This window comes from Schistocerca nitens, chromosome 10 (genome assembly GCF_023898315.1).
Source record: "Schistocerca nitens isolate TAMUIC-IGC-003100 chromosome 10, iqSchNite1.1, whole genome shotgun sequence".
Taxonomy (NCBI): domain Eukaryota; kingdom Metazoa; phylum Arthropoda; class Insecta; order Orthoptera; family Acrididae; genus Schistocerca; species Schistocerca nitens.
The window spans coordinates 94502823-94528307 of record NC_064623.1 but is presented as its reverse complement, the minus strand read 5'-3'; the positions used below and the strand labels follow the sequence as shown (position 1 = coordinate 94528307).

General features: G+C 43.4%; 1 protein-coding gene across 2 annotated transcripts in view; it reads left to right on the top strand.

Moving 5' to 3' along the window:
* LOC126209773 (gamma-interferon-inducible lysosomal thiol reductase-like) overlaps positions 1-25485 on the top strand; it is a 242070-nt gene that overhangs the window by 109751 nt on the left and 106834 nt on the right. Inside the window, exons 5-6 of one of the 2 annotated variants that reach the window (XM_049938897.1) lie at positions 2389-2451; positions 7917-8061. In XM_049938897.1, the coding sequence (XP_049794854.1) occupies positions 2389-2451; positions 7917-7979 (126 nt within the window). In that variant the 3' untranslated portion in view covers positions 7980-8061. Of the gene's footprint in view, positions 1-2388; positions 2452-7916; positions 8062-25485 lie in introns of those variants that run through there. The other variant, XM_049938898.1, reaches the window with a different exon arrangement.

Sequence of the window (25485 nt, the reverse complement as noted above, 5' to 3'; positions counted from 1 at the left end):
GTGTAACAACTATGAAACGGAACAGATATTGAATAAAACGAAACTATACGGTTCTAGAAACCTTTTCAAACATCTCTGATGAATATGTGCATGCTGAAGCGACGATTGAAAATTTGTACTGGGGCCAGGATTCGAACCCAGGTCTTCTGCTCACTAGGCAGATGCGCTAGGCACTACACCACTCTGGCACAGTAGCTTTGCACAACTGCACGGACTACCTTAGCATACCTCCCTCCTTAATCAAAATTCCCATTCACGCCTCAGTTCCCTTGGTATTCCCGCTAAATTCGAACAGCTGTGCAGAGGCTCTCCAGCTGTACTGGAATAGCGCCTAGGCATCGAGTGAAATGGGGAACCGTACCTGAAACCCAGGCGTTGGTTTATGTTTCTGTCGATTAAAGTGCCTCTGCCTGGGTTTCAAGCAGGATCCACTGTTTCGTTCGATGTTGAGCTGCTATTCCTACACAACTGCAGAGCCTCAGCAAAGCTGTTTAAGATTAGGGGCCATGCCAAGTGATGAAGTGGGGATCGCATGAGATGCTGCCATAATTCGCGCTATCAGCTCTTCATCCATCTCAACATGTGATTCAAATGTCCCCAGATGAAAAAATCAAGGAGCCTCAAGTTGAGAGGAAGTGCAGACTATGCCAACAGCCCATTACGCTCTACCAAGTTCGCATCAAGAGTCTCACCAAATGATTTCGCACCACATGAGTGAAGTGTGCAGATGCACCATCATGTTGGTACCACATACACTGTCACCCATTGAGTGGGACATTTTCCAATAACTTTAACAATGTTTCCCCTAAGGAGGTTAAAGTTTATTTGCGTCTAGTTGTCGGGAGGCATGTATGGACCAATCATATTGTCGCCTACCAAACTAGTGCAAATGCTGATGGCGAAGCATTCTCGGTGACTACAAACAAGGGTGCACGCGGATTTTCCAGTGCCCACTCGTGTTCATTGTAGCTGTTGAACACATCTTCTCTTGTAAACGATGCATCAGCTGGAAAAAGTATAGAGTGTGGGAATTCTGGCTGAATGCCCCACTTATGCAAAAACCACTGGCAGAATTAAATGTGATACAGCAAATCTTCTAGGTTAAGGGCTTGAAGTTTCTGAAGGCAGTAAGGGTGCAAATCATCTTCATTTGCATACACCAGACAGTGGAATGGCTTGCATCCATTTCTCAAGCAACACTTCACGAGGTTGTTGAGGATATGTTTCGCGGCAGTGCTAATGCCGCCTCTTCAAACTCTGGTCTCCGCGCAGGCTTTGACGACTGTGGCTGTGCAGCCTTTGCATCTGTATCACAAAATTAATGCATCGGGTTTTAATGTAGGCCTAAAATGCATATGCACGATTATGGTACCTTGTCAGCAGACAACTCATCTCAAGTGCATCTGTCTCTCTTAGGACTTTGTGGAGGGCAGTGAACATGCGTGGATCTGGCACTCAGTTATTTGGAAACAGATAAATGTACCTCCACTGAGCTGTGTGAGCATTTCCATCTGCCACACTGTAAGCCCAGTGCATGTCTGCCCTTTCCTCCCAAGAAAAGTGCTCCATTTCCCATCAGCTTTGCACAGTACAAAACACAAGAGTGCCTTACTTGCTGACACACTGACACAGGGCGAACCAGATTCTACAGTATGCACAGTAACTGCCCTCTGTATGACATTGGACTAAACAGGAATTTGGACTGCCAAATGCAATCTGTTCACGTTCCAGAAAATGCCAGAAGAAACTCTATGGTATTGTCCCATCAGGAATACCTGATACCATATTGACTCATATGGTGGGTTGTATGCCTATCCTCCTGGCAGTGTGTGACACTGTTAAATGAGGCCTAGTGCCGAACGCTAAGTGATGCAGACATGGTTGCTATGTGAAACTTGCTTGTTATGATCCACCCTACCAGCGCTCTCAGTTTTTTACATTTATTTTAAAAACACCCTGTATAACTGCACATTGTCTAATAGTTCCGCAGACGAATTTCAAATATCTTTAATAATGCTGTTTTTCACAGAACATTCTCCTGAAGTAAGAACATCATTTTTAATGTCATATATAAATTTCCCCTCCGCAGACTTGTTGATTAGTGTTTGTCCTACTTTAGCATTTTACCCCTTTTAAGGTCCAATCAGTGTAATCATAGCGTGTAATCAGTGTATCACTAAGAGGTTCTGGGTCTTCAGTGCAGCACATATGGCAGATATTTTCTTATTAAGAGCAATATTCAGTCCTTATTTTTTCAATTTATTTTTAATCAAATGAGAAATTACTGACTTTTAACTATCAGATATATTGTTTAAATGTAGATGTCTTTTTTGACACTAGCAGTGCTGGTAATCATCTTCAACTGATTTCCTGTTTATCTGCTTTCAGAGCCGAGGAAACAAAACAGCAATACGGGCAGACCTCTGGGGTGAAATTTGTAAGCTGTTGTCGGTGAGTGCTATATTCTTGGTGTTGAGCTGTTGCACATCAGTGTACCAGTGAATCCTCTTTTGCTCTTTTGACAACTAATGCAGATCAAAGATACTTAAATGCAAACATTTTTTGTCACACTTAAGAGAGATTATTATGAATATTAACTGAAATTCAGTAATAATTGTAATTAGTCAATATTATTGATATTCCCATTTTCAGGTAAAGTTATATCAATTAAAACACACAAACACTCGTCATATCTGGAAAGTAGGAACCAGACAATTTTCCTCTAGTGTCAACGAAAAGCAAACAGGAAAGAAATCTGGATCTGTCTGATGTAATGTAAAGTGTGTGCTTGTTTGGGGGGAGGGGGCGGGGTACCACAGACTTATTTTCTGGATATTTCCTGCCACTGAATGTGCTAGACGATTCAAACATGTTTCTCTTCACATATAACACAGGTGATATGCGGCAGGTTTCCTAACATAATTCTATCATAATTTCATGCTCTATACAATGCATGAATGGTTGTGTGGCTAACAGTTAGTGTCAATAAATTCTTTGTTTAAATTGTTACTAGCAAAAAACAAAATGAAATAGTCTCCAAAGTTGCAGGCTCTAAGGCAGTGTACCACGAACTGGAAACTTGTACACAAACAATGTCATACAACAGGAAAAGGAATAAAAATAGTGAGTACATATATTAGTCTCACCACTGATATTTTATCACACCTGTCTTTGTTGTAGATGAACAACTAGAATGTCAGTATTAATTGTGCAAATACATCAAATGCACTACAACAAAAATGGCAGCATATGCCTCTAATTAAGAATACATCTATCCCTAATGAAGTCAAAGCCATAGCAAGTACTTTCTTTTGTAAGAAATTGTGAAATAGATGAAATTCAATGGCAATAACAATGCACACTCTGCATTCTTTCCGCAACCACTCAAACGATAGCTATTCTGACTTATGAAAAATAAAAAAAAACATAAAATTCTTATAAGACATTAGATAGGCCACAATAGGAGCAGGAATCTTTAAATGTTAAATTTTAGTGCTATCACAATTCCTTTGCCTGAAGGTCATACATTTATCATTTTTTTCTGCAATAACTTATTTTTGTAGGACTGGCTCTTTTTGATCAGGTTGCGATGGGATTTAATTCACATTCATAAAAGATTTCGATATACACATATAAAGTCAATATTGCATTGTTGTAAAATCATTAATATTCATAAGATTTGTAACAAGTAATGTTATTAACATTCATCAGTTCAATGGCGTTTTTTTGTTGTTAGAATTCAACATTGCACAGTTTTTTGCTTTGAATGCAAAGTTCAGGATTTGATGCAGTTTTCGCATTAACAGAGCAAATGATCTATAGTAATGATTGCAATATTTTACTTTACCAGCATGTCTCTCAAGGTTGGATAATCATCACACTTCCATACCAGTTTCCTTTAACTTACAGCATAAACTCCACTGATTCATCTCATCATTACAAAGGTGAATATGGTTAGTCATATCACATATGCAGGCCAGTTTGAATTCACAAAGGCTCTTTACATTTAAATAATTAATTCAAACTACACCCAAATTCAGCTTGTCAGAGTGATCTTTAATATTATTGATACCTAATCTGACAAGACCCTCAATATACTCTTAAATAAACATCAGAAAATCTTGCTTCTGGAACATGCATCATCATATTCCGGACACGGAACAATCAAATAGTTGGTATTGCACTGACTAATGTTTAAATGTAGATGCCTTGTTTGACACTAGCAGTGCTGGTAGTTATTTTCAACTGACTTCCTGTTTATCTGCTTTCAGAGCTGGGGAAACATAACGGCAATACGGACAGACCTCTGGGGTGAAAATTGGTATATAGCCTGTTAAAATTTTAACAATCAGTAATGCCGGATATCTGTGCCAGAGTTGTTCGTTAACAAGTTGACTGTCCTAACACAACTCTCACCCCAGTCTGTGGTCAACATATCTGGGCTAGATACAGTTGCTTTCAGTCTTCCAGTTTTGGACTAGTTGGTTGATTACTGTCATTGACTACCTCTGTAATCACTGGTGGCTGATTCCTTCAATCATTTTCATTTGTTTGTTACTACCATCCATTCTACCAGTGATTGTTATTATCATCATTATTATTGAAACTTCCTGGCAGATTAAAACTGTGTGCCCGACCGAGACTCGAACTCGGGACCTTTGCCTTTCGCGGGCAAGTGCTCTACCAACTGAGCTACCGAAGCACGATTCACGCCCGGTACTCACAGCTTTACATCTGCCAGTACCTCATCTCCTGCCTTCCAAACTTTACAGAAGCTCTCCTGCGAACCTTGCAGAACTAGCACTCCTGAAAGAAAGGATATTGCGGAGACATGGCTTAGCCACAGCCTGGGGGATGTTTCCAGAATGAGATTTTCACTCTGCAGCGGAGTGTGCGCTGATATGAAACTTCCTGGCAGATTAAAACTGTGTGCCCGACCGAGACTCGAACTCGGGACCTTTGCGTTTCGTGGGCAAGTGCTCTACCACCTGTGGCAAAGGTCCCGAGTTCGAGTCTCGGTCGGGCACACAGTTTTAATCTGCCAGGAAGTTTCATATCAGCGCACACTCCGCTGCAGAGTGAAAATCTCATTCTGGAAACATCCCCCAGGCTGTGGCTAAGCCATGTCTCCGCAATATCCTTTCTTTCAGGAGTGCTAGTTCTGCAAGGTTCGCAGGAGAGCTTCTGTAAAGTTTGGAAGGCAGGAGACGAGGTACTGGCAGAAGTAAAGCTGTGAGTACCGGGCGTGAATCGTGCTTCGGTAGCTCAGTTGGTAGAGCACTTGCCCGCGAAAGGCAAAGGTCCCGAGTTCGAGTCTCGGTCGGGCACACAGTTTTAATCTGCCAGGAAGTTTCATATCAGCGCACACTCCGCTGCAGAGTGAAAATCTCATTCTGGAAACATCCCCCAGGCTGTGGCTAAGCCATGTCTCCGCAATATCCTTTCTTTCAGGAGTGCTAGTTCTGCAAGGTTCGCAGGAGAGCTTCTGTAAAGTTTGGAAGGCAGGAGACGAGGTACTGGCAGAAGTAAAGCTGTGAGTACCGGGCGTGAATCGTGCTTCGGTAGCTCAGTTGGTAGAGCACTTGCCCGCGAAAGGCAAAGGTCCCGAGTTCGAGTCTCGGTCGGGCACACAGTTTTAATCTGCCAGGAAGTTTCATATCAGCGCACACTCCGCTGCAGAGTGAAAATCTCATTCTGGAAACATCCCCCAGGCTGTGGCTAAGCCATGTCTCCGCAATATCCTTTCTTTCAGGAGTGCTAGTTCTGCAAGGTTCGCAGGAGAGCTTCTGTAAAGTTTGGAAGGCAGGAGACGAGGTACTGGCAGAAGTAAAGCTGTGAGTACCGGGCGTGAATCGTGCTTCGGTAGCTCAGTTGGTAGAGCACTTGCCCGCGAAAGGCAAAGGTCCCGATTTCGAGTCTCGGTCGGGCACACAGTTTTAATCTGCCAGGAAGTTTCATATCAGCGCACACTCCGCTGCAGAGTGAAAATCTCATTCTGGAAACATCCCCCAGGCTGTGGCTAAGCCATGTCTCCGCAATATCCTTTCTTTCAGGAGTGCTAGTTCTGCAAGGTTCGCAGGAGAGCTTCTGTAAAGTTTGGAAGGCAGGAGACGAGGTACTGGCAGAAGTAAAGCTGTGAGTACCGGGCGTGAATCGTGCTTCGGTAGCTCAGTTGGTAGAGCACTTGCCCGCGAAAGGCAAAGGTCCCGATTTCGAGTCTCGGTCGGGCACACAGTTTTAATCTGCCAGGAAGTTTCATATCAGCGCACACTCCGCTGCAGAGTGAAAATCTCATTCTGGATCATTATTATTATTATTCGATGGAATGTAATCTGGATTGTACAGACGTTTGTGGTGTTTTTGATTATGTCTAATATTACTATGTTTCTTCCTAGCCATTGGCTGGCTTTGTGCTGATTTTGCGAATTCAATTTCGTCTTGTTGCAAACAACACTATAATCCTTGGGTGCATTACATGCTGGACTGTTACTTGCTTGACAAAGCCTAGATTCAAACACTGTTCATTTCTTGACTTAATATTTTCATGTATTAAATCAGTCGAGTCAAGAACCAACATGAATTCTTTGAGGTTAACCTCTGATACAAGAACCAACGTCGTGAATATATCACTAACAGAACCTATCTTTGGACTGTCATTCCGAGATTAAGGTTGTATACTACGAAATGCACGAGTAAACACTCTCGATTCTGCCCCATAAATGTATGCTGGGACTCATGTCGGGTGATCTGGGGGGCCAAACCAGTCACTGCAATTGTTTAGAACGTTCTTCAAACCTGTCGCGAGCAATTGTAGCTCGGTGACACGGTGCATTGTCATCTATAAAAATTACATCGTTGTTTGCGCACATGAAGTCTAAGAATGGCTGCAAGTGATCTCCAAGTAGCTGAACATAACCATTTCCAGTCCATTCCATGTAAACACAGCCCACACCACTATGGAGCCACCACCAACTTGCACAGTGCCTTGTTGACTACTTGGGTCCATGATTTCGTGGTGTCTGCATCACACTCGAACCCTACCATCAGCTCTTATCACTGAAATCAGGACTCATCTGACTAGACCACGGTTTTCCAGTCGTCTAGGGTTCAACTGATATGGTCACCAGCCCACAGGAGGCGCTGCAGGTTGTTAACAAAGGCACTCGCTTCCGTCGTCTGCTGCCATAGCACATTAACGCCAGATTTCGCCGCACTGTCCTAACGGATGCGTTCTTCGTACGTCCGACATTGATTTCTGCTGACAGTGTTGCTTGTCTGTTAGCACTGACAACTCTACGTAAACGCGCTGATCTTGGACGTTAAGTGAAGGCCGTCGGCAACTGCGTTGTCCGTGGTGGTAGGTAATACTTGTATTTCGGTATTCTCGTCACACTCTTGACACTGCAGATCTCGGAATATTGAATTTCCTAACGATATCCGAAATTGAATGTCCCATGCGTCTAATTCCTATCATTCCGCTTTCAAAGTCTGTTAATTTCATATATCATTCCCCACAATCATGTTGGAAACATTTTCACACGAATCACCTGACTACAAATGGCAGCTCCACCATTGTACTGCCCTTTTATACCTTGTGTACGCGATATTACCTTCATCTGTATATGTACATATCGCTATCCCACGACTTTTGTCCCAACTTTATTATATTAAAAATAATTAAAAGTGTTGCATAAATGCATCCAGTTTTTGCCAATGTTAGGGAACGAAGGGGTGGATTATAGTGTGTTAACTCATTGGGCTGGTTGTATGAGTTAATTCCCACCGGACTCGACCGGAGACATCAAAATTGTAGTAGACATGAGGGAACCTTATTTTTACTGATGGTATTCTGGTTATCTGAGAGGACTGTCATCTATGGTCTATCAATAACTGACAACGTGCAAAATTTTTTTCAGGATCCGATACCTCCAAATTGTCCTCAGCCAATTGACACTTCATTGGCTAACGCTGAAGAATAGAAGACGAGGAACTGAATGTCTACAGCAGACTGCCAATTCAACTTGTAAAACTGTTTAAAATAAAATGATTTTTATAAACTTCGTAGTTGCTATTTCATTCTTTGCTACATATAAAATTATTCATAAGGCTCAGCAACAATTTAGCGATATTCGAATCTTTAAAAGAATACATGGAACTGCTTACAGTGTATATAATCTGGGACCGAGTAAGGATACCGAATTAAAGCAAAACAGAGACTACTGCAAGGGTGCACTACATCATCCAATCCTTCGAAAATGTGTTGTTGTAATCGTCATTAAGAGACTAGTTTGACTTACTGGTGTCAGAGCTTGGTCTCCCTCTGCAAACAACACAAACGCTACCATGGCTTGTATGTGAAACAGATTAATTTAGGTGGCAACAGGGGAGGTGCAATACCACACTTATCACTCAATCCCATATTTTTGCTACTTAGCGACATAAAGCTCTTATCTCCGAATATGGGTCAATACCTGGTTGTCTTTCTGCATGAGCTAATCAGAAAGGACACCAAACACCCATGTAAAAAATCATGGATCACTAGAGGGATTAAAGTCTCTTGTGAAAGGAAAAGCGACTTGTATCTTTCAGCAACAACAAGTACGGACCCTTCGGTAGTTGGACACCACAAAAAATACTCAAAATTACTAGGAAAGGTAATTACAAAATCAAGGAACATGCACATAATGATGACAGAAATCAGTAATTCGGACTGGCTATATGAAATGTACTGAAACGAGATGTGGGACGACCAGCCACAGAACGAGATAATATCACTGCTGAACTGAATGCAAGGCTAATAAATGATGAGTGACAGGTAACAAACATATTTAATAATCATTTCTTAAATGTAATAGAAAGTATAGGGACAAACAGTTCAAGAGAAAAATCACAGCAGTATGCTGAAAAAGTATTCTCATGAAATTCAGTCACATGAATGTATCAGCAACTTCTGATTCTGAAATTAAGAAAATTTTGCATTCTCTCAAATATAAAAGCTCATTTAGTTTTGGTAGTGTTTCCACTTCAGCATTAAAGATTTGTTCCCTTGTAATAAGCCCAGTCTTACCTGAAATATGTAATGCGTCATTAACTCAAGGCATTTTTCCAGAGAGACTTAAATATCCCTTTGCCAAACCACTCTTTAACGACTCTCGACCTGTTTCACTGCTGAAATCATTTTCCAAAATTTTTCAGGCTATTTTTTCCAGAATAGTATCTTACCGCAACAGTGATAGTATCTTCAGTAGATCACAGTTTGGGTTTCCAAAGGGTTGTTCTACTGAGAGTGCTATTTACATGCCCACTCAGCAGATTAAACAAGCATTTAATAATAAAATAACGCCGGCTAGTATTTTCTGCGACCTATCTAAGGCATTTGCTTGTGTGAATCACAGTACTATCCTAGATAAGCTGAATTTTTAAGGGACTGAAGGTACAGCCAAGCAATGGGAAATGTCATATCTAACCAAAATAGTGCAGAAAGTTGTACTTAGTAATTCAATCAATACAGTCCAGTAACTTAATTCTGACTAGAGAGAAATCATGTATGGGGTTCTCCAAAGGCTGTCTTAGGTCCAATATCGTTCCTCATATACGTAAATGATCTTCCATCTAATATATACATATCAAAAAAAGTTTTTCATCACCCTGGATCCAACAACACCTGAGGATAGGCATTGACTGTGGATATTGTATCACAGTCACAATCCATTTCACCGTTTAGAGATGTCACTGAACCCGCCCAAAGATGTAAACAACCACGCATGAGCAGCGCCTATTAGACGGAGGGGGTCCGACAGCCGATCAGTTCCAGTCATTCCACTAGAGGTTCACAGCTCGTGCTGTCTGTAGTTCAACCATGCCTACACGGTCAATACTGCGGTTCTATGGCGTCTGCATTGTTACTTTGTGCCAGGAAGGGCTCTCAACAAGGGAAATGTCCAGGCGTCTTGGAGTGAACCAAAGCGATGTTGTTCGGATATGAGGAGATACAGAGAGACAGGAACTGTCGATGACATGCCTCGCTCAGGCCGCCCAAGGGCTACTACTGCAGTGGATGACCGCTAAATACGGATTATGGCTCGGAGGAACCCTGACAGCAACGCTACCATTTGAATAATTCTTTTCGTGCAGCCACTGGACGTCGTGTTACGACTCAAATTGCGTGCAATAGGCTACATGATGCGAAACTTCACTCCCGACGGCCATGGTGAGGTCCATCTTTGCAACCACAACACCATGCAGCGTGGTACAGATGGGCCCAACAACATGCCGAATGGACCGCTCAGGATTAGCGTCACATTCTCTTCACCGACGAGTGTCGCGTATGCCTTCAACCAGACAATCGTCGGAGACGTGTTTGGAGGCAATCAAGTTAGCCTGCGGGCCGACGTACACCGTTGGTGCTAATGGAAGGTGCCGTAGCACTGTGCGATACGTGAATGCCATCCTCCGACCGTTAGATAAACCATATCGGCAGCATATTGGTGAAGCATTCGTCATCATGGACGACAATTCGCGCCCCCATCGTGCTCATCTTGTGAATGATTTCCTTCAGGATAACGACAGCGCTCGACTAGAGTGGTCAGCATGTTCTCCAGACATGAACTCTATCGAACACGCCTGGGATAGATTGAAAAGGGCTGTTTATGAAAGACGTGACCCACCAACCACTCTGAGGGATCTACGCCAAATCGCCGTTGAGGAGTGGGACAAGCTGGACAAACAGTGCCTTGATGAACTTGTGGATAGTATGCCACGACGAATACAGGCATGCATCAATGGAAGAGGACGAGTTACTGGGTATTAGAGGTACCGGTGTGTACAGCAATCTGGACCAATACCTCTGAAGATCTCGCTGTATGGTGGTACAACATGCAATGTGTGGTTTTCATGAGCAATATAAAGGACGGGAATGGTGTTTATGTTGATCTCTATTCCAATTTTCTGTACAGGTTCCGGAACTCTCGGAACCGAGGCGATGCAAAACTTTTTTTGATCTGTGTACAATAAGCAGAATTAGTTCTATCTGGATATGGCACTAATGCTGTAATTAATCCAAGCATACATGCAGCAACAGAAGAGGTGATAAACAAATTTTCTTAAAAATATCATTCAATGGTTTTCAGCGAATGGTCTGACTCTCAATTTTAAAAAGAAACAACATTTTCAGTGCTACACATCTAGGGGTACTACAACAATGATAAGTGTAACAATCATCGAGGAAGTAATGAATAGGATGAAAATTTCAAAATTCTTATGTGGCCATTTTAATGAGAATTTAAACTGGAAAAAGCACGTTTTGGAACACCTATTTCAGCCACGTTTGTACTTAGAATCATCGAACATCTTGGGGAGAGACTAATCAGTAAGTGGACATGTTTTTCACATTTTCATTCAATAATGTGATATGGAATAACGTTCTAGGGTAACTCATCCTGAAGTAAGAAAGTCTTCGTTGCGTAAAAATGTGCTGTAAGAATAATACGTGGTGCTCACCCACGATCATCTTCTAGACATTTGCTTGAGGCATTGGGCGTTCTGGCAGTATATTTATTCCCTTATGACGTTTGTTGATAATGGAATGTAGTCGAATGAAGTCGGGTGATGCTGAGGGAATTAGATTAGGAAACGAGACACTTAAAGTAGTAAAGGAGTAAGCTATTTGGGGAGCAAAATAACTGATGATGGTCGAAGTAGAGAGGATATAAAATGTAGACTGGCAATGGCAAGGAAAGCGTTTCTGCAGAAGAGAAATTTGTTAACATCGAGTATTGATTTAAGTGTCAGGAAGTCGTTTCTGAAAGTATTTGTATGGAGTGTAGCCAAGTATGGAATTGAAACATGGACGATAAACAGTTTAGACAAAATGTGGTGCTACAGAAGAATGCTGAAGATTAGATGGGTAGATCACATAACTAATGAGGAGGTACTGCATAGAATTGAGGAAAAGAGGAGTTTGTGGCACAACTTGACTAGAAGAAGGGATCGGTTGGTAGGGCATGTTCTGAGGCATCAAAGGATCACCAATTTAGTATTGGAGGGCAGCGTGGAGGGTAAAAATCAAAGAGGGAGACCAAGAGACGAATACACTAAGCAGATTCAGAAGGATGTAGGCTGCAGTAGGTACTGGGAGATGAAGAAGCTTGCATAGGATAGAGTAGCATGGAGAGCTGCATGAAACCAGTATCAGGACTGAAGACCACAACAACAACATGACGTTTGTTACAAACAATCCAGTACTGTTCAAAAGGAACAATGAAGTACATAATTACAATCCAAAAGGAAAAGTAACATTCATTACGCCACTTTAAGGTTGTCTTTAGCTCAAAAGGGATGCAATATTCTGCAACAAAAAATTTTTTATCACATGCCTAGTGGTGTAAAGCGTCTCACAGGAAGCAAAGTAAAATTTGAAGACAAATTGAGAAAGTTTCTCCTTGACAATTCTTTTCATTCCATATAAAAAGTACTGTTACAGTAATATGTAAAAGGTGGTAGGGTAGGAGTTACTAAGTCACATCTGTATATCTTTTTTTCTTTTTGAGTAAAGAAACTTAGAAATGTTCAGAAAGTAATCATACGTACAAACTAATTTGCAATGTGAATGTCGAATGACTCGTTCCACATCAATACAATCTGTCGTGCAAAATGGTCCATGGAACATGTAACTAACTGATTAAATAACTTAATTTCTCTGTGTACCCACCCAAATATCAGTACGCGTTCTGTAATGGCACCAACTAAAGCCAGGTCCCAGCGCCACAGACAAAATGGGATGTTCAGGGTATCAATTGCTGCAAGTCAACGACATATGCTTACAAAACCATCTGTCACCGAGCAGCCACTTGCGCGCCAACCCCCTGACAGGAGTCAAAGAAGGCTCAGGAAACTGACCACCCTTTGGGAACCTTCCGTGCCAGCGCTCGACGGCATGAACAAATGCTGCAGCGGTATTCCTTCCGCGTCGTCAGCTGCCGTATTTAAACTCCCTGAAGGTCCACCAGTGATGGTCGAGACAACTGGGCTACGGCATGACATCCAGTCTGTGTCATTCGCTGTCGTGAGAGCAACGCCGTGTTATTACGCAGCCACCACCACCGCGACTGGCCCTCAAACCTGCGATTGCTGCCTGACCACCCGAGCACTTGGCAACACTGCACTCTACAGCCATCACCAGTCTGTATCGCCGGGTCCCGCCGCCCTCCCGTCTTCCAGAGCTCACAACGAACTCACACCGAGGTCCCTGTGGGGCACGACAAAGCTCGCTTCGCCGTCTTCCTTGTAGCAGCTGCGGACGAAGCGGCTGGCCTGCTACGACTGGTTAGTCGAGACATCGTCAGTGAAGTGGTAGTGCAGCGGTGGTGTTGGGTAGCTAAACTGCTGCAAAGACAGAACTACAGTCCAATACCTGGCGGGACTCACAGTGTCGGTGTGTTTGCCGCACCCATTGAGACTCCAAGAATCAAAATTTGCGGCAGAATGAGTGCAGACAAACAATAACAATTGACTTTTTGGATCCACAAGCTGCCTTCTGCTGCTGCTCGCAGTACCTGCTGTAAAATGCTGCTTCCTGTCAACCATCAGAGAAGTTTCTTTCCGAAGGATATTAGGAATTATTTATTTATTTCTTGGGTTAATTTTTGTATTTGTTCAAATGGTTCAAATGGCTCCGAGAACTATGGGACTTAACATCTGAGGTCATCAGTCCCCTAGAACTTAGAACTACTTAAACCTAACTAACCTAAGGACATCACACACATCCATGCCCCAGGCAGGATTCGAACCTGCGACCGTAGCGGTCGCGCGGTTCCAGACTGAAGCGCCTTTAACCGCGTGGCCACACTGGCCGGCTTGTATTTGATCTTCATACCAAGTGTATAAGTATGAAACCGGAATTTGGTTGCAATAATTACATGCCAGAGACAGCAAAGGACTTGGAAGAGCAGTTGAACGGAATTGGTGGTTTCTTGAAAGGAGGATATAATATGAACATCAACAAAAGCAAAACGAGGATAATGGAATGTAGTCGAATTAAGTCGGGTGATGCTGAGGAAATTAGATTAGGAAATGAGACACTTAAAGTAGTAAAGGAGTTTTGCTATTTGGGGAGCAAAGTAACTGCTGATGGTCGAAGTAGAGAGGATATAAAATGTAGACGGGCAATGGCAGGGAAATCGTTACTGAAGAAGAGAAATTTGTTAACTTCAAGTATAGCTTTAAGTGTCAGGAAGTCGTTTCTGAAAGTATTTGTATGGAGTGTAGCCATGTATGGAAGTGAAACATGGACGATAAATAGTTTGGACAAGAAGAGAATAGAAGCTTTCGAAATGTGGTGTTACAGAAGAATGCTGAAGATTAGATGGGTAGATCACATAACTAATGAGGAGGTATTGAACAGAATTGGGGAGGAGTTTGTGGCACAACTTGACAAGAAGAAGGGAACGGTTGGTAGGACATGTTCTGAGGCATCAAGTGATCACAAATTTAGCATTGGAGGGCAGCGTGGACAAAAAGAAGGGAACGGTTGGTAGGACATGTTCTGAGGCATCATGGGATCACAAATTTAGCATTGGAGGGCAGTGTGGAGGGTAAAAATCGTAGAGGGTGACCAAGAGATGAATACACTAAGCAGATTCAGAAGGATGTAGGTTGCAGTAAGTACTGGGAGATGAAGAAGCTTGCACAGGATAGAGTAGCATGGAGAGCTGCATCAAACAACAACAATTACATGTCTGTTGTTTGAAACTTTACTCAAAATAATCTCCATTGTCACGCCAGAAAAACAGTTCTTCTTTTGAAGTGAACCAGTCAGCGAGCCATTTTCGTACATTTGCATACGAATTGAAGCGTTGTTCAGCGAGAGCGTGTCCCGGTGATGGAAATAGATGATAACTGGACGGACCCAAGTCTGGAGAATGAGCCGTATGCCCTAGTATTTCCCACCTGAACGCTTCGCTCGTTTTCCTGACCCGTTTTGCTGCGTGTGATGGGGCGTTATCATGGAGCAACATGACTGTGTTGCTTTTTTCCATATTCCGTCGTTTTTCACTGAATGCTCGATTTAAACCGATCATTTGCTGCTGGTAGCGATCAGTGTTAACGATTTCACCATGTTTTAGCAGCTCATAATAGATGACACCCTTCTGATCTCACCAAACACAAAGCACTGTCATCTTTCCAAAGCGATTTGGTCTTGTGGTGGATGTCGATGGTCTGCCTGGATTCACCCATGATTTACAACGCTTAGGAAAAAAATGTTCAAATGTGTGTGAAATCTTATGGGACTTAACTGCTAAGGTCATTAGTCCCTAAGCTTACACACAACGTAAATTATCCTAAGGACAAACAAACCCGAGGGAGGACTCGGACCTCCGCCGGGACCAGCCGAACGCTTAGGATTCTCAAAATATATCCATTTTTCATGACCTGTCACTATTCATTGGAGAAACGACTTTCTTTTGTATGTGGCGAGCAGCTTTCACAAGTGGTCTTTCGATTTGCTTGCTGTCTTTCATTCAGTTCGTGCGGAACCCATTTTCCGGCTTTTTGCACCTTTTCCATAGCTTTCAACCGAAGAGAAACGGCTTTCTGCGTCACATTCAATTGTTCCACGAGTTCCTAATGAATCTGAGTATCATCTTCATCCAATAAGGCCTGCAAATCATTGTCTTCGAACTTTTTCGGTGGTTTCCCCTCGCTCGTCGTTTCTCAACGTCAGAATCACCAGTTTTGAATTTTTGAACCTTTCGAAACATTGTGTTTTTCTGCAGCAGTTTTCTTCAACTGCCAACAGATAACCAATACTGTCGGCAAATCGTAGTTCGCAGGCACAAAACTCGACATGTTTGTTTGAAACAGATACCGATGTATGGAACTTGGGTTACTCTGTGCTGACATTCGTCGTCAGCCATTACCTGAAGCAGATGGCGCTGCAGACGCGGTTTCACGGGCCCTGCACTGACGGCTAGCACCATCTATAGGGAAATTCCGGTTTCATACTTCTACACCTGGTAGTTACAGGGGGAAGCTGAAGTAGGCCGTACAGATCACATTTTTGTGAATAAGAGCAAGAGTTAAACGTTAAATACTCTATTTACAACACGCTTTAGTGGTCCAGATCGCAGTATTTTGACAGTCACTGATGACTAGCTTCGGCTGAGCAATCAGCCATCTTCAGATCAGTTAATAAAATGAGAGCAGTATCTAATCACAAGATTGGATGAAGACACATTGTCATCGGTGTTACACATTACACATGTTTGTGCACAGAAGTGACCACAGGAAAAGTTTTGCACGTTGCAAGTCGATGATACATTTCGTAATCAGTACCTTTCTTATTCGAACACGTGAGAGAATCATACAGATTGTATAGTAACATTGTATAGCTATGTGATCAGAAGTATCCAGGCACCCCAAAAACATACATTTTTCATTTTTGTGCTGCCACCTACTACTACGTACTCCATATCAGCGGCCTCTGTAGTCATTAGATATCGTGAGAGAGCAGAATGGGGTGCTCTGCGGTACTCACTTACTACGAACGTGGTCAGGTGATTGGGCGTCACTCGTGTCATACGTCTGTACGCGAGATTTCCACACTCCTAAACATTCCTAAGCCCATTGTTTCCGATGTGGTAGAGGAGTGGAAACGTGAAGGAATACGTACAGCACAAAACCGTACAGGCCAATTTCGTCTGTTGACTGACAGAGACCACCGACAGTTGAAGAGGGCCGTAATGTGTAATACGCAGACATCCATCCCGACCATCACTCAGGAATTCCAAACTAAAAGTACTCTGACAGTTAGGCGGGAGGTGAGAAAACTTGAATTTCATGGGCGAGCGGCTGCTCATAAGCCACACATCACGCCTGCAAATACCAAACGACGCCTCGCTTGGTGTAAGGAGCATAGACGTTGGACGATTGAACAATGGAAAAACGTTGTGTGGAGTGACGACTCACGGCACACAATGAGGCGATCCTATGGCGGGGTTTGGGTATGACGAATGCCCGGTGAAAGTCATCTGCCAGCGTGTGTAGTGCCAGCAGCAAAATTCGAAGGCGGTGGTGTTATGGTCGTGTTTTTTATGGAGGGGTCTTGCACCCTTTGCTTTGCATGGCACCATCAAAGTACAGGCCTGCATTTATGTTTTAAGCACCTTCTTGCTTTCCACTGATGAAGACCAATTCTGGGATGGCGATTGCATCTTTCGATACGATCGTGCACCTGTTCATAATGCACGGCCTGTGGCGGAGTGGTTACACGACAGTAACATCCCTGTAATGGACTGGCCTGCACAGAGTCCTGACCTGAATCCTACAGAACACCTTTGGGATGTTTTGGAACGTCGTGGCAGGCCTCACCGACCGACATCGATACCTCTCCTCAGTGCAGCACTCCGTGAAGAAAGGGCTACCATTCGCCAAGAAACCTTCCAGCACCTGATTGAACGTATGCCTGCGAGAGTGGAAGCTGTCATCAAGGCTAAGGGTGGGCCAACATCATACTGAATGTCAGCATTACCGATGGACGGCGTCTCGAACTTGTAAGTCATTTTCAGCCAGGTGTTCGGATACTTTTGATCACATAGTGTAGTAACATTATGTGTTAAGTGCCAAATACTGAGCAATGGACAGTATTTCAGCCGTAACGTAGTATGAGCCAACAACAGTTTACAGCTAAGAGCAGACTCAAACAAACACTACCTCCAGAACACTGATTTCTTCGCGTTGTTGTGTAAGGCTTACGTCTGCTCGTTGATCTGAATCGGGCACACGTCACTGTTGTTGACCGATACTGCGCAACGGCTGAAATCCTGTTCACTGCTCTGTACTGGGCATAACACTCACGTTGTTATTAGGTGGTACAATATTACTGTACAGTCTGTATGACGTTCTTATGTGTTTTGTGTAATGTTTCAACGATTTGTAACATCCAAAACTTTTCCTGTGATCACTTTTGTAGACGTGTGTTATATTGATGACAACGTTTATTTCGCCAGTCTTGTGATTAAACGCCTCAATCGCTTCGTTAACTGATCTGAAAATGACTGATTGCTCAGCCGAAACTAGTAATCATTGATTGTCAATTTTTGCTATCTGGATTATTAAAGGATTGTATATAAAAAAAATCTTTGGCCTTCAACATTTTTATAAATCGCATGTCTCAACGCTAATCATATGAAGAAATTACAGTAATATCTGTATATATCAATTATTTATTCCTGATACTTAAAAAATACGCTACACTAAAAAACTAATACTACAGTTGTTTTCTACAACTATATATTTCAATAAAAACTCATAACTAATTACCAAATTTCTAGTACTACTATACTGGTACTACAGATTCTTTTTTCATTACAAAATGGTTTGACATCAGCTGTTTGTGACACATGAAAATTTGTGCTGGACTGGCACTCGAATCCGAATTTCTCACTTATCACGAGCGGTCGCCTTAAACACTTCGTCTGTCCGAGCAAGCCTCCAGGACTAATCCAAAGTTCCATAGGTCCAGGAGTCCACAACTCTTACGCTCGCACATTTCATGATTCCGGCACAGGGAGAGCCAATTACTTCATCGTCATTTTAGCTCGTCGAGGCATGAATACAGCCTTGATGGTGACAATGTCTGTGTTTATACAGTCTCCGTATCTTCACATTACAATGTCCTTCAGACACGTATGCACGCTCCACTTGTCTTCGCCTGCAGAGCCAATATCAGGACTCAGCGAACTGACCATTCACTCTTACATGTTCTATACAGTTCAAACTTGTTTTGCCAGCATGCAATAAACTATACTTTACTTGATCTAGTCCAAGGAATATCCACCAATTTCCTGATCTTCTTTCATATGAGTCGGACTGAAGGAAGAAATCAAAGCAGTTTAAAGGAGGGCTGCTAGATTTCTTACCGGTAGGGTCGAACAAAGCTGTTTTACGGGGATGCTTCGGGAACTAAAATGGGAATATCCTGAAGGGGAGGCGGCGTTCTTTTCGGGAAACACTATTGAGAAAATTTAGAGAACCGGCATTTGAAGCCGAACGATTCTACTGCCGCCAACATACATCGCTCGTAAGGACCACGAGGATAAGATACGACAAATTAGGACTCATACGGATGCGTACAGATAGTCGTTTTTCCCTTGTTCTATATTAGAGTGGAACAGGAGGGGAAATGACAAGTAGTGGTACAGTGTAGCCTCTGCCACGCACCTTACGGTGGCTTGCGGAGTGTCTGTGGTGATGTAGATGTAGACGAAGAGTGCTTTCTTCTCCCAGTGAATACTCCTTTCGTCCCAGCCTCTGCTCTCCAAAATTTATTTGAACTGAACAATACAACAATTAACTAAATTACAGGCCCAAATCATTAACGTCGATACGCAGCAGGATTTTGGAACATATATTGTGTTCGAACATTATGAATTGCATCTAAGAAATCGGTCTATTGACACACAGTCCATCCATATGAGTGCTAAAAGAAATCCGTTAAACTTCCATTACACGATAATTCAGACTGATCTAAAGGCCGTAAATTCAACTAAAAACCTAGGTATTACAATTACGAACAACTTAAACTGGAAGGAGCACTTAGGAAGTGTTGCGGGGAAGGCTAACCAAAGACTGCGTTTTATTGACAGGACACTTAGAAAACGTAACAGATTTACTGAGGAGACTGACTACTCTACGCTTGTCTGTCCTCTTTCAGAATACTGCTGCGCGGTGTGGGATCCTTACCAGACAGGACTGACGGAGTACATCGAAAAAATTCAAAGAAGGGCTGCCCGTTTTGTATTATCGCGAAATAGGGGAAAGTGTGTCACTGAAATGGTACAGAATTTGGGGTGAACGCAATTAAAACAAAGGCGAAATTCCAATCACCAACTTTCTCCTCCGAATGCGCAAATATTTTGCTGACGTAGACCCACATAGGGAAAAAATAAGATAACTCAAGAGATCGTACGGGAAAACATAGGTGTTAATTTTTTCCGCGTGCTATACGAGATTGGAATAATAGAGAATTGTGAAGGTGGTTCGATGAACCCTCTGCCAGGCTCTTAAATGTGATTTGCAGAGAATCCATGTAGATTTAAATGTAGAACAATAATACATCTAAATAACAATACATGCAATGACAGCAAACACAATTTGTCAGACAGCATTTGTAACATCGAAACAGCTGCCACCAAACTGAAGATATTAATGCGATCCCAGAAATTCAGAGACACCAGATCCTAAACTCCACAGACATGAATTATGAAGAGATGATCGATGAATATACGGAGGTTGAACAATAACACGAAAACAATGTGAAAAATGCAGGCTCGGACATACATTATTTGATCAATAGTATCCGGACGCCTGGCTGAAAATGACTTACAAGTTCGTGGCGCCCTCCACCGGTTATGCTGGAATTCAGTATGGTGTTGGCCCACCCTTAGCCTTCATGACAGCTTACAGGCATACGTTCAATCAGGTGCTGGAAGGTGTCTTGGAGAATGGCAGCCCGTTATTCACGGAGTGCTGCACTGAGGAGAGGTATCGATGTCTGTCGGTGAGGCCTGGCACCAAGTCGGCGTTCCAAAACATCCCAAACGTGTTCTCTAGGATTCAGGTCAGGACTCTGTGCAGGCCAGTCCATTACAGGGATGTTAATGTAGTGTAACCACTCCGCCACAGGCCGTGCATTGTGAAGAGGTGCTCGATCGTGTTGAAAGATGCATCGCCATCCCCGAATTGCTCTTCAACAGTCTGAAGCGAGAAGGTGCTTAAAACATCATTGTAGGCCTGTGCTGCCACGCAAAACAAGGGGTGCAAGTATCTTCCATGAAAAAGACGACCACACCATGACACAACTGCCTCCGAATTTTACTGTTGGCACTACACACGCTGGCAGATGACGTTCACCCTGCATTCGCCATACCCAAACCCTCTCATCGGATCGCCAAATTGTATACAGTGATTCGTCACCCCGCACACCGTTTTTCCACTGTTCAATCGTCCAGTGTTTACGCTCCTTACACCAAGCGAGGCGTCGTTTGGCATCTACCGACGTGGTGTGTCGCTTATGAGCAGCCGCTCGCCCACGAAATCCAAGTTTTCTCACCTCCCGCCTATCAGTGGATCCTGATGCAGTTTTGAATTCCTGTGTGACGGTCTGGATAGACGCGTGCCTATTACACATTACGACCCTCTGTCGGCGGTCTCTGTCAGTCAACAGACGAGGTCGGCCTGTACGCTTTTGTGCTGTACGTGTCCCTTCGCGTTCCACTTCACTATTACATCGGAAACAGTGGACCTAGGGATGTTTAGGGTGCGGAAATCTCACGTACAGACGTATGACACAAGTGACACCCAATCATCTGACCGCGTTCCAAGTCCGTGAGCTCCACATAGCGCTCCATTCTGCTCTCTCACGATGTATAATGAGTACTGAGGTCTCTGATATGGTGTACCTGGAAGCAGGTGGCAGCATAATGCAGCTAATATGAAAAAGTATGTTTTTTTTTGTTGGTCGGGGGGGGGGGGTTTGTATCCGGATACTTTTGATCATAAAGTGGTGTAAATGCAGATGTCTACATCTACATCTACATTGATACTCCGCAAGCCATCCAACGGTGTGTGGCGGAGGGAACTTTACGTGCCACTGTCATTACCTCCCTTTCCTGTTCCAGTCGCGTATGGTTCGCGGGAAGAACGACTGACGGAAAGCCTCCGTGCGCGCTCGAATCTCTCCAATTTTACATTCGTGATCTCCTCGGGAGGGGGAAGCAATATATTCGATACGTCATCCAGAAACGCACCCTCTCGAAACCTAGACAGCAAGCTACACCGCGATGCAGAGCGCCTCTGTTGCAGAGTCTGCCATTTGAGTTTACTAAACATCTCCGTAACGCTATCACGCTTGCCAAATAACCCTGTGACGAAACGCGCCGCTCTTCTTTGGATCTTCTCTATCTCCTCCGTCAACCCGATCTGGTACGGATCCCACACTGATGAGCAATACTCAAGTATAGATCGAACGAGTGTTTTGTAAGCCACCTCCATTGTCGATGGACTACATTTTCTAAGGACTCTCCCAATGAATCTCAACCTGGTACCCGCCTTACCAACAATTAATTTTATATGATCATTCCACTTCAAATCGTTTCGCACGCATACTCCCAGATATTTTACAGAAGTAACTGCTACCAGTGTTTGTTCTGCTATCATATAATCATACAATAAAGGATCCTTCCTTCTATGTATTCGCAATACATTACATTTGTCTATGTTAAGGGTCAGTTGCCACTCCCTGCACCAAGTGCCTATCCGCTACAGATCTTCCTGCATTTCGCTGCAATTTTCTAATGCTTCAACTTCTCTGTATACTACAGCATCATCCGTGAAAAGCCACATGGAACTTCCGACACTATCTACTAGGTCATTTATATATATTGTGAAAAGCAATGGTCCCATAACACTCCCCTGTGGCACGCCAGAGGTTACTTTAACGTCTGTAGACGTCTCTCCATTGATAACAACATGCTGTGTTCTATTTGCTAAAAACTCTTCAATCCAGCCATACAGCTGGTCTGATATTCCGTAGGCTCTTACTTTGTTTATCAGGCGACAGTGCAGAACTGTATCGAACGCCTTCCGGAAGTCAAGGAAAATGGCATCTACCTGGGAGCGTGTATCTAATATTTTCTGGGTCTCACGAACAAATAAAGCGAGTTGGGACTCACACGATCGCTGTTTCTGGAATCCATGTTGATTCCTACAGAGTAGATTCTGGGTTTCCAAAAACGACATGATACTCGAGCAAAAAACATGTTCTAAAATTCTACAACAGATCGACGTCAGAGATATAGGTCTATAGTTTTGCTCATTTGCCCGACGACCCTTCTTGAAGACTGGGACTACCTGTGCTGTTTTCCAATCATTTTGAGCCTTCCGTTCCTCTAGAGACTTGCGGTACACGGCTGTTAGAATGGGGCAAGTCAAGGGTGATGCTAGTCAAGCCTGCAGGTTGTGCTGGTATATTTGACCGCGAGCGTCACCTACACAGTGTCCTCAATACGTTGCTAGTGTCAGTCGCGGTCGGAACTTCTATGTCGGCCCTTTGTCTCTGTAGAGTTGTACCATGGGAAGCAAGGAGAGGATGTAGTTTGCTGGCCGGCCATCCTCTTTCTATAACAGAAACTGCAGGCATATAATAACTGTGTTCTTTATTCATGAGAATAACAAATCTACTTACGCCAGCACAAGAACAGTGTTCTGAGTAGTTGTTGTTGTTGTTGTGGTCTTCAGTCCTGAGACTGGTTTGATGCAGCTCTCCATGCTACTCTATCCTGTGCAAGCTTCTTCATCTCCCAGTACCTACTGCAAGCTACATCCTTCTGAATCTGCTTAGTGTATTCATCTCTTGGTCTCCCCCTACGATATGAGTGTGTTATGTCGTAGCTAGGGGAATTCGAACGTGGGCAAATTGTTGGTGCTCGTATGGTTGTTGCTTTCGTAACCAAGGAGGCAGAAGTGTTCTATGTGTGGTGTTACCGCCAGACACCACACTTGCTAGGTGGTAGCTTAAATCGGCCGCGGTCCATTAGTACATGTCGGACCCGCGTGTCGCCACTGTTAGGATCGCAGACCGAGCGCCACCACAAGGCAGGTCTCGAGAGACGTACGAGCACTCGCCCCAGTTGTACGACGACTTTGCTAGCGAATACACTGACGAAGCCTTTCTCTCATTTGCCGAGAGACAGTTAGAATAGCCTTCAGCTAAGTTCATGTCTACGACCTAGCAAGGCGCCATTAGCCTTAGATTGCTTGTATCTAAAGAGTCTCACTTGTATCGCCACAATCTCCAGATGTCTCATCAAGAACGATGTATACAAGGATGTATTAAAAGTTAAGTATTCAAGGAGCTACGTACTTTTCTTTATAGCATTCATTAAGTCTCCTGTTTCAGACCTCACTCCATCCTTCGTGAGTTAGCGCGTGCATCTTGGCCGCCTCTTTCAATTAGTGTGCGTAGTGTTGGCAAGTCTGCCGAAACTACACTATGTTTCTAGAGTAACCGTATCGAAGACTTATACCGCATACAGGGAAAGAGGGTAAACATCATACACTAAGTCACGATGCGGCCGAAAGTGTGTGTCGAGTGATCATGACGGGCAGTCATTGAAGAGGATTGTGAAGAAAAATAAGAAGACGATAGCTACGAGGGCTGTTCAATAAAGGATGATCATAATTTTTATGGTAATAATTTCTCGCCCTAAAATTTAGTCTTCTATTAGCTTAATGTGCAACAAACACGCCGCAGTAATTTCATTCTTGGGACTCCTGCTTCCCGCCTGTGAGAAGCAGGCAAGATCAGACATGTTCAGTATCGCCTACCGCCGCACTGGAGGTAACACGTGAGGAACAATATGCCGATTTGAAATTCTGCTTTCGTCTCAATAAATCTTCAGCTGAGGCCTATACTATGTTACAGGAGGCGATATGGAGAGTCTGTTCTTCCATACAGCACAGCTTGAAGGTGGTTTAAAGTGTTTAATGAGGGCAGACAATCAATTTAAAGGAAGGTGGAGCCGGTGCTCCAGTTACAGATCTTACGGAAGAAAACATCAACACTGCTGCTGTCATTGTGAGAGAGGATCGACAAATTACGTTAAGATCACTTTTTGAAATACTGAACATTTCATTGGGTGCCACCCACACATTGGTGACAGAAAAATTGCACATGCCACGTGTTTGTGCGCGGTGGGTTCCAAGACTGTTGATTCCCGAGCAAAAGGACATTTGCGTGCAGACCTGTATGCAGTTAAAGTTGATGTTAGAGGAAGATTCGGAGTTTCTCTCAAATGTAATCACTGCTGATGAATCTCGGCTACATCATTTTGATCCTGAAAGCAAACAGCAAATCTCAGTGTGGAAATCTTCACCACCATCCCTCAAAAAAGCAAAAGAGGTTGCTTCTGCTGGGAAAGTTATGGTCGTCTCATTCTTTGATATTCATGGAATGGTTTATCAGCATGTTGTACCTGCACACACATCTGTAACTGGACAATACTTCAAGGATGCCCTGAAAACATTGCAAATCCATATCCTGCTTCACATTTCCGTGAAGCAGGATAGATGATGCACCACGATAATGCGCGACCGCATATTGCCAATGTTGTTGCCGAATATGTTGCAAAAACAAACGTGAAGTGCATCCCTCACTCTCTCTATAGTCCGGACTTGGCCCCATGTGACGCCTTCGTGGGCGGCATTATCAATCATCAGAAAGAAGTGGTGAAGGCTGCGGAGGCGATTTTGAAGGACCTCTCAGAAAATGGTTTCCAGCATGTATTTGAAGGCTAGCAGAAACGCTGGGACAAGTGCATCGCATTCATGGGAGACTCCTTTGAGAACGACCATCAAAATTATGAGGATGAGTAAAGGTACGTTGTCAAAAAAATTATGATCATTCTTTATTGAACAGCCCTCGTACAA